General features: G+C 39.6%; 1 protein-coding gene across 1 annotated transcript in view; it reads left to right on the top strand.

Annotated features, from left to right (window-relative positions):
• F5 (coagulation factor V) overlaps nucleotides 1-18,141 on the top strand; it is a 36,605-nt gene that overhangs the window by 8,236 nt on the left and 10,228 nt on the right. Inside the window, exons 5-16 of the mRNA XM_005420537.2 lie at nucleotides 443-655; nucleotides 3,469-3,612; nucleotides 4,535-4,756; nucleotides 5,280-5,445; nucleotides 7,116-7,293; nucleotides 8,363-8,465; nucleotides 8,837-9,048; nucleotides 9,795-9,945; nucleotides 10,611-10,823; nucleotides 12,568-14,509; nucleotides 16,557-16,722; nucleotides 17,522-17,755. Coding sequence (XP_005420594.1) covers nucleotides 443-655; nucleotides 3,469-3,612; nucleotides 4,535-4,756; nucleotides 5,280-5,445; nucleotides 7,116-7,293; nucleotides 8,363-8,465; nucleotides 8,837-9,048; nucleotides 9,795-9,945; nucleotides 10,611-10,823; nucleotides 12,568-14,509; nucleotides 16,557-16,722; nucleotides 17,522-17,755 — 3,944 coding nt within the window. The remainder of the gene's footprint in view (nucleotides 1-442; nucleotides 656-3,468; nucleotides 3,613-4,534; nucleotides 4,757-5,279; nucleotides 5,446-7,115; nucleotides 7,294-8,362; nucleotides 8,466-8,836; nucleotides 9,049-9,794; nucleotides 9,946-10,610; nucleotides 10,824-12,567; nucleotides 14,510-16,556; nucleotides 16,723-17,521; nucleotides 17,756-18,141) is intronic.

The raw sequence follows: 18,141 nt of genomic DNA, 5'->3' as shown, positions 1-18,141 counted from the left end.
CAGCCATTACTGCCTCCATATGTGGATGTGCAGTATACAAAAGGCCTAAGGCAGCAAGGCAGTGCCAGGCCATGCAGTGGCTTTGAGAGACAGAAAGGTGACAGAGTGGGCAGCATTTCTCTGCCAAGCATCAGTGAGCAGAGGCTGAAACTTCATCCCATCCTAACCCTACTCAGACTGATGAAGAGCCCAACCTTTTGGCAGTGATAATACTTCTAGGAAGTCTTTAATCTGTAAGAAACAGGGTGGTGGTGGTGGATTAGCTACTCTCCCCATGCTACTCTCAGCAATATGTGAGTGGAATCATGAGTTAACTCTTTGAAGCTGAAGTATCATATAAGCAAGATCAAACCAAGCTTTTGGAGTTGATTATAGGAAGATATTCCAAGCATTTTAATTGCTCTTTTTCTTCATGCCACCCTACTGACTCTTTTCTTGGCAGGCTCCCTGTATGATGACAGAACATCACCTGCAGAAAAACAAGATGATGCTGTACTTCCAGGCCAGCTCTACACATATGTGTGGGATATACCAGAAGAAGTTGGTCCAAGAGAAGCTGACCTTCCTTGTCTTACTTATGCTTACTATTCTCATGAGAACATGGCAATGGATTTTAACTCTGGTCTGGTTGGAGCATTGCTGATCTGTAAGAAAGGTAATGAAATGCTGTAAGACTATTATAAGGTAGTATATTTTCATTTCTAACAAAGATGATCGTGTATGGTAATGAGATATATATTATTTTCTTTGTCACATCTTTACATGCAGTGTAAAATGAATGGTTTTTAGCATCATTCTTTTAGACGTTAGAGTTTTTAAATGCCAGCTTTCATGCAGTTCCATCCTATAATTATAGAACAGGCAGGAAACATCATTATGTAGATACATTTGTCTGCGCTGGTTGCATCTGCAGTTGCTTAACTGCTAAATATATGACCTCAAATGTCCTGTCTAAGAATAAATATTTTCTAAAACTTCATTCAAAATGCTTTGGCTATTTCAGAGAGTAAGGCAGGAAATAATTGTTTTACCCATTGTCTTTTAAAGGCTGTCTGATCAAGAACCTGGAACACACTCTTTTCTGTAACCTGGGTTTAAAATTGCAGAGCAGTGTGTCCTTTGCTAGTCATTTGAAGATATGGCCAAATTCGAACAGATATTAAGTCTTAAAATTGTTTTTGCATGTGATCAGAGATTTTAGATTTTAGCAGTCTGAACCATTGAATTCCATCTCCACTAATAACTGGTATCTTGTAGCACTTGTAAATAGCTGCCAGATACATCTCCCTGGTTTGAGTGATGACTGAAACAACATGCCACCGTGTAAAGTACTTAAACTACTTACTGGTCCCTAAAATCCAAGGTTTTTCCAAATTATATCTCCTTCTTGTGGTGAACATGCTGTGAGTTATTTAGCCTGATTTAGTTTGAGTCAAAAATTTGTGTAGGCTAAACTGCATGGACTTGGACCTTAAAGCTTCCCTGAAAGTAAACAGAACACTAGTTCAGTGTGAGTTGCACAAGGACAGTTTCCTCACCTATAGATACCCATTTTAATGCAGAACACATCTACTCTTATCACCTCAAAGGAGTTGCTTTATTATTAATTACGTTCCTCCTGATTTTTTTTGATGATCGGTGCTTTTAGTATTATCTAGGACTTGTTATTTTCCTGATTTTTCTTGGGTTTTCTTTCTTCGGGTTTCTGTGTATGTGCATTTTTTATGGCATACTGGTTGAGCTAATCTGGGCAAATACTTTGAAACTACTTCCTTCTCAGGCTTCTCAAATTCATGCATTTTGGGCTTGAGTAGGACACGAATTTGAGATGGACTGATGTGACCACTGCCTTCAAGAAAATTCGGGTGTGTGTTTCTGGCTAGAACAAAGACAAACAGCTCACTATGCATATTTTTAAGATTTCTGAACACAGATTTTTGACTGGGCACTATGTCTGGTAAATGTGCAGTGTACCTGAGTATTTGGTCTGCCTGGCATGGTGTTTAGTTTCTTCACAGCAGCTCATAGGGTACTGTGTTTTGGATTTGTGGCTTAATAGCATCGATAATACACTCACCCATGTTTGAGCTGTTGCTGAACAATGCTTGCACAGTGTGAAAGCTTTCTCTTTTTCCTGCTCAGACCTCCCCAAATGGTGGGTTTGGGGTGGACAAGGGGTTGGGAGGAGACCCATCTGGACAGATGGAACAGATTGGCCAAAGGATTATTTTCTACCATTAACATCATTCTGCAATAAAAAATGGAGGCAGAGGAGGAAACAACAGTGTGGGGAGAATGAGGGGTGTTGAATTCCAAGATGACAGTTTTTGAGATACTGACTGGGCATCAGGCAGCTTGTGGGACATGATGAGGGATTTTTTTTCTGTGTTGTTTGTTGTTTTCCCTCTTTCCTTCACCTTTGAACCGTCTTTATTGACCCATGAGTTTTCTCATTTTCGTTCCTCCTGTTCTCTCTCCTGTCCCATTGGGGATGGGAAGGCATTGAAGTGGGTGTTTGGCTGCTGGTTGGGGTCAGCTCCCCATGGTCTGACACATTTAAGAGGTGGTTAAGGTTATAAAAATTGGACTATTCAGTTAAAGCACTGCCTGAATGTTCTTTATGTGGGAAGTAGATAAATTCCTCTGTATCTGAGGTTTCTTTTGCGAAGAAAACCAGAGCTTTGTAGCTTCCCATAAATTAAAAAAATATATTGAAGATAATTTCTTCCACTGCCTATTCCTAGGTAGAATAATCAATACGTTTGCAAATTTTTCATTCTTGCAATCCAGAGGGACCAGATTATGTTTGGAAAGTAGCAAGTGGAGGTTTTTAATGTGAGCAATCTACAGAAAGAATCAGTAAAAATCACACCAGTTCTGTGTGGCTGTCCAGAATGAATTCTACTTCTTGACAAAAATTTCATCTGTATCACAAAATTGCCCAGGACAGTTTCTTGTAACTGATCCAACACAGCAGTGTCTGTTGAAGTCTTTTGTGTGTAAATGTTGTTTGCTGAGTGGTTGGCTTTAAGCTTTTTAAAGGTGCTGATGACCTCAGTGCTTGAAAAGGTGCTGTTCACACTGCTGGTGACTCTGCCATCACTCTTCTCCTTGTCACACAGTCTGAAAAGAGAGGGCAGCACCTGATTGTGAACCAAAGGTGTTTGACACTCTCCTTCTTTAAGGCGATCTCTGCAACACATTGCCAGAAATTGTCTGAGACAATTCATTGCATGATGTTTATCTTCTCTGGAATACTTCAGACTTTTGATTTTGTGGTTACCCAATCCAAAAGTACTTCCAGAAATAAAATCACATTATGAGCATTCTTAAGGCTTTGTTTTGATCAGGCTCAGCCAGCACATGCTAACAGGTGAAACAAGCTCATTAAATATATATTAATGCAACTGCATGTGAAATCTGCTTTATTTCTGCTTCAAACTAAGACCTGTTGTTTCTCCTTCACAGGAAGTCTAAATGAGGATGGGTCACAGAAACATTTTGACAGGGAATATGTACTGATGTTTGGTGTGTTTGATGAGAACAAGAGTTGGCAAAAATCAGCATCAGTCAAGTATACAATTAATGGCTATACTGATGGAACGTTACCAGGTACTGTTGCAACTTATATGAAATGAAACTAGCATTTATGAACACTGAATATTACCTTTAGTTACTTTTTATGCACAAGAATGGGAATGTGGAGAAAAGGGATACAGCCTTTTTTAGAATGTGTCTGTGAGCATCTAAATTCTGGAAGAGAAACTGCTGCTGAAAGGAAGTAACACCAGATTACTGATAGGAACAATGAGATTACCTCTGAGAAGACTTCCACTAGAAGAAAAGGATTACTAACTTTAAAAATAAAAATTAATAAGCTCCTCATTTTTTTAACAAGCTGATGATGAGAGAGTGATTTAAATGAATTGTTGGTTCTACAGCATATAGAATATACTGGGTGCAAAACTTCCTGAAAGTGGAAAGTCAGTTATCATTAAAAGACACAACTAAGTGAGAAGACGAGGAAGATGGTAGTGGGGCTTTTCTCTTGTTTTCCTAAGAAAAAACTTAAATATCTCCCTCCCATCCATTGAGCAAATACAAAAGGTTGTCTTAAGTGGGGATTTTTTTAAGAAAATATTGAAGAATGTAGTTACTGTCACTAGGTACCACATCAATCTTTAGCTTAGATCCTTGCTTTGTTCTTTGCCTTCCCTGCCCTGTTTTCCCCTCACTCCCCAAGCAAGGACAGGTCAGCTTTCCAAAAGAAGGCACTGGGTTTTTTTCCATTTTTTGCCAGCTTGTTGTAAGTCAGTTTATCGCTTGCAGGTAAGATTTAAACATTTGTCTTCCACTGACACACGATTTTGGTATCTGCTCCATTTACACGCTTCTGAAACTTCCTCTTGTTCCAAGTATTGATCACAGCAATTTTTTTTAATGTTTTCAGTGAAGACTCACTTCAAACCTAGGATGCATGGGGCACTTGCATGATTTGCCTGTATTCTGAACCCTAATTTCATGTCTCTTTTAGATTTAGAGGCTTGTGCATATGACAACATTAGCTGGCACTTGATAGGAATGAGTTCCAAGCCAGAAATCTTCTCCATTCACATCAATGGCCAGTCCATGGAGCAAAAACGTCACCGAGTTTCTGCTGTGAACTTGGTGGGAGGAGCCTCAACCACCATAAACATGACAGTGACTGAGGAAGGAAGGTGGCTCATATCTTCTCTTGTCCAAAAGCACCTGCAAGGCAAGGAAACATCTAGTTATTAGGCACCTGTAAAGCTGTTCTTCTCCATATCCCAAATGGCTTCTGCTGTTTTGCAAGAGTACTGTTTCAGGTGGTTTTGTCATTTCACTAAGAAAATGACCAAGAACCAGGCGTTCTGTTGGAAGTGCATGTTGAACTGAAAGATGTTCTTATCTGCAGCTTTACTGCAGTGTCCACAGCACAGAGCAACAGTGATTCAATACTCCAGCATCAAGTCTCTGTGAACTGTTCAGATAAGCACCACTATAAAATTAGTAAGAAACCACCCATTTCCTGAGAAACTGAGTACTTTCAGCTAAGGGTACTTCAATGTGATGAAAATATTTTCTGTTTGCCATTTGAAAGTGGTATCTTTCAGCAATGATCAGAATTCTGTTTTAAAGAATGAGAAAAACATCTCTCTTATAAGAGCAGGGAGCTATCTTTTGGGGGTAAAAACCAGCTGAAGTGGTAAGAGTTCCTCAGATGGGAAATCACTATGGTCGTGTTTCCTCTCAATTAGCTGGAATGCACGGTTACCTCGCTGTAAGGGACTGTGGGGACAAAGAGGTGAAGAAGAGTCGTCTCTCCTATAGAGAACGTCTTATGGTCAAAACCTGGGACTATTTCATTGCTGCAGAAGAAGTTACCTGGGATTATGCCCCAAGAATTCCAGACACCCTTGACAGGTAAAATACTAGCTTGTCAGTATAATAGGGAATGTTAACATGAAATCACAGGCTAATTGTAGTTGGAAAGAACCTCTTGGTATCCAACAGCAAAACTGGATCCAGTTGCACTGGACCTTATGCAGTTGCATTTTTATTGTTTCCAAGTACAGGGACCCCTCAGCTTCTCTTGGCATCTTTGCAGCTTCACAGTGAAAGAGTTTTTCCTGATATCTAAATATTCTTCCTCATGTTGCACTTTGTGGCCATTGTGTCTCATCTCTTCACCATGTGGCTTTGAGAAGCATGTGGTCCTGCTTTCTCTATAACCTCAATTTGATAGTTGAGGTTAAACATAAGATGCTTCCTTAGCTATGTCTTTGCCTGACTGAAGAAACTGGAATTTTGCTTCTATGCCAAGTGCTCTGGCTCCCTGATCACCATGGTGGCCCTTCACTGGACTCTTACCAGCGTCAGTGACTTTCTTTGCTGAGAAGCCCAGCAGTGGACACCTTCTTTTTCCTCTCACTGTGAGCCCAAAATAACAAGGTAGCTGAGGAATTGTCCAAAGTAGCATACAAGATTATTTTCTAAAATACTTTTCAGCATCAATTCTGGTGAAATAAACAATCCTTAAAAGGAAGAGAAAGGGAGGGAGGGAATATTTCTGGAGATTAAAAGTTTTTAAAAGTTCAGTACAATAAAGTGTTTAGGGAACAGGAGAAAGAGCTCTCTATAAATGATGTCTGCGTAGTACCAATGTAGATGGAGTACAATTCGTAATAAAGAAGCGTATTGGGCTATTTTGCTCAACTTAAGACAAATAGAAGGAATTCTGTAACATACATGATGTCATTGTGTACAGTGCTATCAGTGCACTGTGGGGTTAAATTTGCAATCTGTCAGTTCCCCAGTGTTATTTGTGCCTTTATGAGCCTTTACAAGCTGATATTCATAAGAATCTTTAAGGATTTAAGCAGAACAAACAAATTCCTTATTCTGTAAGGGTTATCATTTCATATGCCTCCTTGGAAATAGTGTTTGCACAACTCATTCTCCTTTGGCATGATTTGCTTCCCTTATGTGCTCTTGAACTGCACAGAACAAACTTGATATATCTTTCCTGCCAGTCACACTGCCTTACTTAACCATCTCAGTGCTCTGATTTTTCCTCCTTTGTTCAAAACTGCAGTTTATCCCTTTTCAGTAACCTTTTTTGAAGTGTGAGTGACAACAAAAAAAAGTTTGAAACTCAGTATAACACTACTTACTGTATAGTGCCTGACAGGGACTAAGATTCTGTTCCTATTTCTCCTAGAGTCTTTGCTACTGTGAGCAAATTGGGGTTTTTTTCCTCCATGCTCAACTAGGCCTTTGAAAAAGGAGAACAGTGATTTCTGTCTTTCCTTAGAAGTGTACCTGCTGCTTCAGTTTGTTTCATACTTATATGTACACAATTAAATTAAATGTAAACTCTGATATTAATTGGTCATATATAATGCCAAAGTACAAGTAATGATCTAAGATTCTTCTTACCTAATTTAGGTTAGAATTTGGGGTGAAAAGCATTACGTTAGTTTAGGGTTTGGCTTTTTTTTTCAAGCAGTGAGATTTCTACCAGTTGCTTGAATACTAATTTGAAGCTACTATTCAAGTTGTGTTGATAATTTTTCTTTTCCTTTATTTTTAAGACACTATAAATCGCAACACTTGGACAACTTCTCCAATCTCATAGGTAAAAGGTATAAAAAGGCTATTTTTACACAATATACTGATGCCAGCTTCACTAAGCGTCTGGAAAATCCTCGTGTCAAGGAAACTGGAATCTTGGGCCCTATTATCAGAGCTCAAATCAATGATAAAGTCAGAGTAAGTAACACAAATACAGAGATTATTTATACTATAATATGCTTTATATCAAGGCAGAGATACAAAGGAATTAGTTTCATTTTTGTTGTCTTTCAAATAATATAGCTAATGTTCTAAATATTGGCCCTGTTAAAAAGTATGATCACAAGTAACACTGTTTAGCTTGCATTTTTCAGTGTTTCTTCTACAGTTTCCATGATTGTGCTTTATTTTACAACATCAATATGCTTCAGTCACACTCTGTAAAATATATGTTGGCACTGGTCCAAAATGGGAAAGAAGCCCTAGACCTGGGTGGACTTCCTAGGGGATTTGTATGTGAGGCTGAACTTAATGAGCCTCTTGTTTCTTATGCTGATATTTTTTTCCAGCTGTTTTAGACAAAGGTAATCAGTTTCTATAATCAAATGTTATTTCATGAGGTTATACCATGAAACTACAAAATATTTGCATTACAAGCTTGTGCTGCCACTTGTCTTTCTGTTGTCATTTAATGATGCATCACTTTAAAGTTCCATAACCTTATCTTCTATCATTTCCACCATGACTCTGTGGCTCTGAATTTGAGCTTAGCATGTGCCTTTTTTTCTTTTCTCTTTTTCTCTCCCTTTTTTTTTGGTTTTTTTAAATCCTAATTTTGTCAAGAATAGGCAGGAAATTTTGCCTTTTCTGTACATATCCCTCTAGGTCTTAGAATCTGGGACAAGCTTTGGTTTGAATTTTTTTTTCTCCCACATTGAAGGTTTTTAAGAACTTCAGTCAGTAGCTTCATATTTCCAGAGCTAGTGTGTGCCTAGTAACTAGAAGAACAAGTGTTCTTTTTAGACCTTCCACAGCCCAACTGTAAGCAGCTGAACTTCACTCAGTGGGGTCTACAAAGTCCAGCAGAATGGTAACAGCTTTTTTTCTTTGGGTTTATATATCAAACAATACTTAAAACACCCTTTTGTCTTTCTGGCACTTTCTGGGCTAAAGCCAGGCGAATTCTACTGTAGTGGTAACTTCATTATGTATTCAGACAAGGATTTGTTGAATCCTAATTTTTCTTTTCATTTACCTATTAATATAGATTGTATTCAAAAATAAGGCCAGTCGACCCTACAGCATTTATTTCCATGGAGTGACACTTGCAAAGAATGCAGAAGGAGCTGATTATCCTCTGGATCCCACAAGTAAAAAATTTGTGAAATATGTTTTTGTATATCACTAACTGTTATGGATGGTTTTGTTGCTTTGAAGGAGGTGCTGTGGCTGGGAATGTGCATGACTGGGAGACCTCAATTCTGTTCTCTGCCTCTGCTTACCTGTTGTGTTGCCTTATAGAGAAACCAAGGTATTATCTGCAAAGCAGAGACAAATACCCTGTATTCGTTGTATTGGTTTTCTGTTCTTGTTTGTAATTTTAGAGAGACAAAAGTTCTTGCTGAATTTCAGTTATCTCAAGGTAGCTTTTAATGGCCAAACTATACCAATGTCATTAGAAGGTGTTGATACTAACATCTGACTCTGAGTTTGTATCATTACTGTTCTTGTTTTTCCTTAGACAATGGCACCCAGAGTAGAGGAGTTGAACCAGGGAATACGTACACTTATGAGTGGAAAATTGCTAAAACAGACCAACCTACTGCACAGGATGCACAGTGTATTACAAGGCTGTATCACAGTGCTGTAAATACTGAGAGAGATATAGCCTCTGGACTGATTGGCCCACTTCTGATTTGTAAAAGTGAAGCACTGACGCAAAAGGGTGTGCAGGTAACTTGTTTGGGCAGATTTTGCTCAAATAATGCTATTTATTCTACACTGAATTTAGTTTTACTTCCCTTAGAGAACTGTTCTGTGGAGAGCAGTTAAACCAATAGGCTCCTGAAGAAACAGTCCTCTAACTGTCCACAGCAGTAAAGGAATTATGTTCTGTGTTTCTTAGCAAGTGCTAAGGTCAACAAAAGGTCAGTGTGATTTTAAAGTCTATTTCTAGACTTGATAATAAATTTTCCTGCCATTATTATATTTTCATACTCTGAAGATATTCATGTCTTACCTGGCTCCTGTCTGTAACAGAGACAGCTCCACAGCATCTGACAATCTCAGGCACAATGAATCTAGAACAACCAAAACAGCATGGGAGAGTTCTGGGAGAGAGCTTCCTTTTACCAGTTATTGAAATCTTGCTTGGCAAAGATTTAAGGATCACTTGAGAGAAAAAAATGTCAGAAGCTTTGTCAGGTCAAACCAGAAGTCTGGTTCTGTTACAGAGAGCCCAGTCATAAACCATCTGTGTATCACCAGTGCTAGAGGCTTGCTCAGCATTCTACTGCAGGTTGGTTGCAGTAGCAGGATTGAAGTCTGGAGCCTCTACTTCCTTCCACAGAACCTTTGGATAACACCAGGACTCTGATGAAGCTTATGTTGCTTACATAGTAAGAAAGAGATTGTAGGATTGAGTTCTTAATAGCTGTGCCTGCTGATAAAATGTAACTGCTATGTTGATTGTCTTTCAGAAAAAGGCAGATGAGGAGCAGCAAGCAATGTTTGCTGTGTTCGATGAAAATAAGAGCTGGTACCTAGAAGATAACATCAAGGAGTACTGCAGCAACCCAGCCACTGTTAAAAGGGATGATCCCAAGTTCTATAACTCGAACATAATGCACAGTGAGTGGAATACTGAGATGAATAATAGGAACACTTATATGAACCTGAGCACTCAGTGATTGCTTGTTCTCAGAAGTACATGTGATCGGGGAATCCTCCAGAGAGTCAGTGAACTTCTAACTGTGCCAGGTGGTGCTGGACAGAAATAAGAAATATCATAGAATTAGAAAGGTTGGAAAAGACCTCCAAGATCAAGTCCAGCCTCTCACCTAATACCAGCATGCCCACTAAAGCATATTGCAGAGTGCTACGTTCACTTCTTTTTTGAGCACTCCCAGAGATGATGACTCTGCCACTTCCTTTGGGAGCCTGTTACAATGGATATCCACTCAGTGAAGAAATTTTTCCTAATATTCAACCTGAACCTCCCCGGATGGAGCTTGAGACCATTTCCCCTTGTTTTATTGCTAGCTGCCAGGGGGAAAAGGCCTAGCCACACCTTGCCACTAGTAGCTAGGCTAGCTCTGGATCCTGAAGCAAAGACAAAGGTTAACTAAATTTTGATACAGAACCTTGCTGCCTTAGAGATAATATTTCCAGTGATGGAAATTATCATGGTTTCAGTCTCTTTCCAGTGCAAACATGAATCCAGTGCACTGACATAAAAGAATAGGAAGTTTTAAAACAGAAATACTGAAACCACTTTTACTTTGCTTTCCTTTTAGCAATAAATGGCTATGTGTCTGACAGCAGTGAAATCCTTGGATTTTGCCGAGATACTGTGGTTCAGTGGCACTTTTTCAGTGTTGGCACCCATGATGAGATTGTCTCTGTTCGCCTTGCTGGACACTTTTTTCTGTATCAAGGGAAATACGAGGATACATTGAGCCTTTTCCCAATGAGCGGAGAATCGGTCACAGTGGAAATGGACAATGGTGGTAAGTGGTGGAACTGTAGTGTTTGACAGCTCTTCTAAGACATTATTTAATCTCCAGTCTATAAGGACTTATCTAAATAGGAGAGAAAATTCCTTTGATAAACACAGTGCTAGAAAACATTGAATCATTCCCCAGTGCAAGTGATGTGCACAGAGTCTTTCTGGCTACACCAACTTAGCATAACTGTATGCTGTACTGAGGCTCTTTTTGTTGGTCATCTTGTGATTTGTTTTCTTTTTCACTTCACAATTAATACTGGGTTAGTAATGATAATTTTAAGGCAAGATTCTTCTCGGAAACTGGTGTGAACTCCATTGTATGATTTCCAGGTTTGCCACATTCTTGTCTATTCTGAGCAGTCTAAAATGGGCTGAAACTGTCAAATTCTGCTAGTCATTACTGGGCAAAATGGCTACACCTGACCTTAAGCTTGAAGTCATTCAGCAGCAGTAAAGTCTGCCTGCCTGAACTGGGTCACTGGTCTGTGGGATGCATCTCAATATCTAGCTAGAATTAACACCATGTCTTGGAAGAGGGGGCATCAGAACCCATGTAATCCACATTTAAGGCATTACTTCTAAAAGGACAGATTCTGTGTCACTGAAGTCTGTGCACTTTGAGTGATCATTATAAAATCCCTCAAGGTTTAAGTATCCTTATCCCATTTAAAATATCTTACTTTTTAAAAAATATATTTTATATATTGCACAGCATCAAGACCTTATAACTTAAAAATGTTTAAGTGGCTTGTATTGCTCAAGACTAGAGAATCATTAGAATTCTATTAGACTTTATGGAAACTTCCCCAGTAATAAAGTTGTATTTTTGCTTGATTTTGGTATGCAGTCTATTCTTTCCATCTAGAGCATATTTTCTTTGATAAATTTGCTGTTGTTAGAAATCAGGAAAGCTGTGCAGGTCACTTCAAGCTGATCAATACAGGAAGAATTGTATGTGACCTTTTTGAAAAAAACCCTGTTTCTCAGGGTGTTAGTTCTGTCTATTCTGTCATTTCTACTAGTTCCAAAAGCAGGGTGTAACAAGCAATGAACTTGATTTGATGTTGTTTAGGGAAACAGATTTAATTTTCTTCTCTGAATATTCTAGTTTCTAATAGAGAACTTAGCTTGTGGTGAGGTTTTGGAGGAATTATTAAAATCTTTAAATTAATCGGAGATCCTCAGATAGGCAGCTTAATAGCTTTTGTCAGATTGGAAATTCAAATTGCTTTATTCTTATTTTACTTATTAAAGATCATCCATGATTCATCCAAAACCTTTTAAAATACTGTGTTTGTCAGATGTTTGCCAACATTGCCTCAGAATGCATTTGCTGTGCTCAGAATGTTCTATCTAGGTAGCAGTGCATGCACCAGTAAGAACAGGATAAAATTGAAACTTTATCTTGAGAGGTCTCACTCTTAGATCCAGATCTAAACATAGGATCCTTTAATTTGTTTCTTTCTTTTTCATATCCATCTCTTTCATGGGTTATTTTTGGATTCGGGTTCTAGTTACAGCTTAATCTATGGAAAAGAGTTCCATCTCCTACATGTATTTATATGTGCTCTTATTTGTCTATATTTAATAATTATTTTTCATTGCAGTGAGAGCTCATGAATATCCCAGATAAACATTAGCAGTCTGCTATAGCAGGTGCTTGTAGAAGCAACGCAAACTATTTGCCTTGGCCACTTACATGGCAGGCAATGTCCAGTCTCATAACACTTTTATTTCAATTGCAGGTACTTGGCTTTTGGCATCCTGGGGCACCCCAGAAATGAGTTACGGCATGAGGCTGAGATTCAGGGATGCAAAATGTGACTATGAGGAAGATGAAGCATTGGATTTTGTGGCTTTGAGTCCCATCAAGACTGAAAGAAAGGCTGTTACCACCTCAGCTGAGGAAGTTGTGCAAGAAAATGAGGAAAACAAGGAGGAATTGGATTACCAGGATTATCTGGCTTCTTTTTACTCCATACGAGGCTCAAGAAAGGCAGCAGGTGATGAGGAAAAACAGAATCTTACAGCACTGGCCTGGGAGCAGTATGAAGGCATTGATGCCACGAGTTCTGAGGTGGCAGCTGGCTCAGGTCTGACAGCTATAAATAGTAGTGGAACAACAAACAACTCTAAGTTCTTAGAAACTCATATCACTCCTCTTCCCCCAGTCAAGGCTGAAACATTCCAGTCAAATCACACATCAATCACAGCAGAAGAGGATTTATTTTTAGCTACCACAAGTGATGGAGAAGCTGACTTGGTATTTGAGAATAGAACCCAAAGCAACTATGAAGTAGCTCACAGTAACATGTCTGCACGTGAACACTTACTGAGCTATGGGGGAGGTCCAGTGAATGTTGCAGAAGAGCTTCCAGCTGATGGAAAGGACAGTAAACCTTCTCCAGAAAAACATCAAGAGCAAAGCACAGGAAGAGGAAATTATACCACTAACAAGAAAAGGAAAAGGCGAAGCTCACTGGCCATTAAGTTTTACTCTGTCCAAAAGATGAATGCCCTTCTAAATCATGTCCGAAATAAAAATGTCTCATTTTCTGACATGACTGATGCACCTCATTTTGTGCATCATACAGAGAACACATACACATCCAATGAAGCCATGGTGGGAACTGGCCAACTGCCAAATGAATATGATAATGATCTGAAAGAGGAGGGAAAGAAGATGGAAAATGCCATGCACGCAGTTAACTTGACACTGGATTTGGACCTCATAGTAGGAAATGGGTCTAATGCATCCAGCCTTTCTGAACCCAGGATATCTGAAGATAAACCAGCAGATGTTTTTTCTTCAGAATATATGTTAGACAATACAAGCCCTAATTCCAGCCCTGCTGTAGTGAAGAACTTACTAGAAGCGTCATTGCCTGGGGCTAGGAAATTTTCATCTAAAATGACTAGTGAGGAATGGAATTTGGTGTCTGCAAAGACGAATCCGGGATTAGAGGCAAGCTTAGATAAATCTGCTGGTGATAAGTTAAATCATCATGGTAGAAACTGTACAGCATCCATAAATAAGGAAGATATGAAGAAGTATCAGGGGTTCTCACATCTAATGGGGGAAAACCAGAAAGGGAGCCACATTCACCCGACTCAGAAAGGAAAGGAGGGAAACAACAGTACCTTGACTTCATCTGGAACCTTCATCAAGATCCGAAGGAGAAAGAAGGAAGATGCAAAAATTACCTACTTGCTGAGCCCAAGGAGTAGAAACCCCAAAAAGCCCAGCAATTCCATGGCAGGGTTTGGCCGCGTGCTTCCGGGTGGGACCAACCACACAGCAGCGCCGTGTTGCACAGATGCCACCAAGGCAGCCAGTGAGGTCAGCCAGAGTGTGGATGTGAGCAGAGCCAGGCACGGAGAGTCGCTGGGTGACACCCTCACCCCGCGGCAGTTCAGGCCATCCATCACAATCGGGCTTCCTCAAGCAGACGGAGACTACGAATATGTGATAGGAGAATCCTACAGCGATGAGAGCTCGGGTGGGGAATACGAGTACCATTATGTGAGCTTTGATGACCCCTACATGACAGACCCCAAAGTGAACATCAGCAGGCAGCGTAACCCTGATGACATTGCTGAGCACTACCTGCGCAGCAGAGGCGATAAGAGGAGATACTACATCGCAGCTAAAGAGGTCTGCTGGAACTATGCAGGATATAAGAAAAGGTTTGCCTAAATCCTTTGCTTTCACTTGGCACACCGTCCTGAAATCTCCTTGCAGAATGTTGATTCACATGCTGATAAACTTAAAAGCGTCTGTAATGTGCCATCTGATTTTGACATTTCAGTGGCAGAACCATAAGAATTTTCCACGGGAGACTCACACCCCTTAGAAACGTCAGAGTGAGATTACTATAATCAAGCACAACACAGCTAAGAACTCTTTTTTTTTAACCCCCTTTTGTAGACTCACTAGTAACAGTCTTTAATACATCACTTATAAAACTCACTGTGAGAGGTCAAGAGGGAATCTTGCAGCTTGTTTTGTTGTACTTGAATGTTTGTGCTTCAGTTCTAGTTCCTGGTACATGTACACAGGAGAGAGACCTCCTTGTGCAAAGTATTTCCAGGAATTTAATGGACTAACTGATGGAATCTAGAATGGGATGTGCTTATAGGCAAATTCAATCAGTTTCTAGCACTAGCAGGAAATGGTTCTGGTGTCTCAGTTCTCTGTTGGAAAATGGGATAACAGCTCTTTCCAACTTCACAAGGCTGCAGTATTAAAAAGTATTTGAAAGCTGCAAGGTGTTTAATCACACTGGTGACTGCCTTGTGTTAAGAGTAAAAAAAAAGCTGCATAAAGTATTATTGTTGCTCCTGCTGTTTAGAGAAATCAGAAGGTGACTGGATCACAAATCCTAATGCTGGGGGATTTTCGTACATTTTGACAGGCAAGACTGGCTACTGTGCCGCAGCCAAGAATATGTGAGAATATACTGAGAGAAACAATATACTAAAATTCACTCTCTTAAATGATACAGGTTAGGATCAGTGCTCACCCAAAAAGGCATAGAATTCCTTGTCACTTTTCATCAAAAAGCTGAACCAAAACTTGCCCAACTTTGGATTTTTATCAAAAGCAACCAAAACAGGAGCAAGAATATTTTCATTATGCAAAGTGAATCTCCAAACATAGATTCTTTCTTAAACTGAATTTCCATTTCATTTGATGGAAATAAAAATAAAACTTTTTCAGTATTCTCCAGGTTTACTCCTGCCTCATCTCAGTCTGTATAAATGGCACTTACAAAAAGAGCAGAAACAAGACAGTTTCTTTGGGCACTTGAAAAATCAATAAGTTTTTTATACTTAGACCTCTATATAGGTCTCTCTAGGGGTGTTTTTCCTCAGCTGGTGTGAGCTGAATAGTTCCAGTGAATTTAAGAGAGCCCATGGCATGTCCTCTCAGTGTGTTGAAGAGCTAAAACCCAGCCTTTCTCCTATGTAACTTATGTTAAATTTCTGGGTTTTGCAGAATTTATAATAAAGCAAGATTTGTAGGTAATTATAATAGCATTTCAGCACTTCTGTTCAAGATCTGAACAACAGTTTGAAGGTGTAAAGGCTTATTTCACCATACCAGCTCTGTGATGCAAAATTCAGGTATTATCAGATTAAAATATCTGAGAGACAGTACTGTGTAGGTGATAGGCTCACTACACTCAGGCAAGCTCCAATTCAGATTATTAAAGCTAAGAAAAAAAGGAAAATAGAGCTCAGATGGGTTTTGAGAGACTTGTTGGAGTTTTTCAGGGATGGTTAACCAAATGGTCGAGGGATCTCTTATCCAACTGTAGAATTTGAATTGCTTAAACATTGCAAGCCATGATTTTCAGAATCATCGGAAGCTCATTTTGTAGATTCACAGAAGGTTGGCAAACACCTTTAAGACCACTGAGTCCAACCTTTAACCCAGCACTGCCAGGTTCACCACTAAACTATCTCCCTCAGAACCACATCCATGTATCTTCTAAACACTTCCAGGGAGCAAGACTCAACCACTTCCCTGGGCAACCCTTTTGGTAAAGAAATTTTTGCTAATATCCAATCTAAACCTTCCCTGGTGCAGTTTGAAGCCTTTTGCGTGTTTATTCTTTATATTAACGGAATTCTAAAATGTTTCTGCTGTATGAGTTCCCAGGTTTCTTCAAAGCTAATATTTCTGATTCCCTCAGAATCAAAGGGATTTTAATTGGGGTTTTCCTTTCAGTGCAATGAGGAATGACAAAACCTGTAAAGAAGGCAGCAGACGTAAGGTGATTTTCCAGAGCTATACAGACAGTACCTTTTCGATTCTTCAGGATGAAGATGAATATACAGAACATCTTGGCATCCTGGGACCAGTTATTCGGGCTGAAGTGGACGATGTTATCCTAGTAGGTCAATGTTTTGATTGTGTGTGCAGGATAAGATTCTTACAGTGATCTTGGAATATGGCAGAATAGAGCTAAAAATACCACAAATTTTTAAAAGATGATGGAAGGGAAACAGTTTTCAAAGCTAGAAATTGCACTGTGAACTTGTAAGCACTGTGATGTGTTTCTTAGAAACACATCTTTTTTCACTCCTGTCCACAGCAAATTAAATTCTGTTTTTCTTTATGTTTCCCAACATGAAATACTGGCTCATTGGTCTGCTGTAAAATAAGATTTAGGTTTAGTGTTAATGAAAAATGAGTTTTCTAAACTTAAAAATTAGTACATGTGTGTTCAAGATTAATATATACTTTTTGGGAAAATATATCATTTCCTCTAAAAAGTTTCTCTGGGAGAAGTGGGAAGCACCGATTTCAGCGAGAATGATACATACAGAGATCTAGAGTTACTGTATTGCAACAACTGCAACAAAGCATAAGAGGTAGACACTCCCCATTTCCCTGCTGGCAGTAACTAAGCAGCTCCAGGTATGAGGGGCAGCAGTCAATGTCCTGGGAGCCTCGATTTGGTGGAAGACAGGGAGCTAGACTCGTGATTTTTCAGAAAACTACCTGCATCAAAGGTGGAGACTCTGCATGGAGATCAAAAGCTCTCTCTGCTGGCTTTTTCATGTACAACGTAGCCTGTAATCTTTATGCAAAAGATAGTTTGACCTGGTTTGAGGTCATGGGAATGTAGTGTGGGGCGACTTTGGTTTAGGCCTGAATTTCCTGAACAGAATCTATTTTTGGTTTTTTAGGTTCATTTTAAGAATCTGGCATCCAGACCATATTCCCTTCATGCCCATGGAGTCCTCTATGAAAAGTCCTCTGAGGGAAGTGTTTATGATGATGAATCTACTGCTTGGTTTAAGGAAGATGAAGTTCAGCCAAATAACAGCTACATATATGTATGGTATGCAAACCGGCGATCGGGCCCTGTGCAGTCAGGAGCAGCTTGTCGGTCCTGGATCTACTACTCTGATTTAAACCTGGTAAGGGAATGGAAATAGAAGGGGTGGTGTTGCTGGGGTTGATCACAGAATCATAGAAGCACTTGTGTTGGGAGGCATCACCAGAGATCATCCAGTCCACTGCTGCAGCCCAAGCAGAGTCGGCTGGAGTAGTTTGTTCAGAGCCAATGTTCAGCTGGGTTTTGAATATCTCTGAATGATGCATGGCTGTAGAAGTGCAAGCTGCAGAACATGTTTTTTTGATAGCTGTCCTTTCTTTTGGGCTCGATGTTCCCACCTGACATTTAATGTCTTGCACTCAGTTAAAGCAGGACATAAAGTATGGAAGAATTTGAAGTAGGCAGCTCTGGTAAGACTGAGCAGGGAAGAGTAAAGATAGAAGGGAGCAGTAATTCTGGGACCTGCTT

The sequence above is a fragment of the Geospiza fortis genome, unplaced genomic scaffold (assembly GCF_000277835.1).
Source record: "Geospiza fortis unplaced genomic scaffold, GeoFor_1.0 scaffold1, whole genome shotgun sequence".
Classification (NCBI taxonomy): domain Eukaryota; kingdom Metazoa; phylum Chordata; class Aves; order Passeriformes; family Thraupidae; genus Geospiza; species Geospiza fortis.
This window is presented reverse-complemented; position numbering and strand designations above follow the sequence as displayed.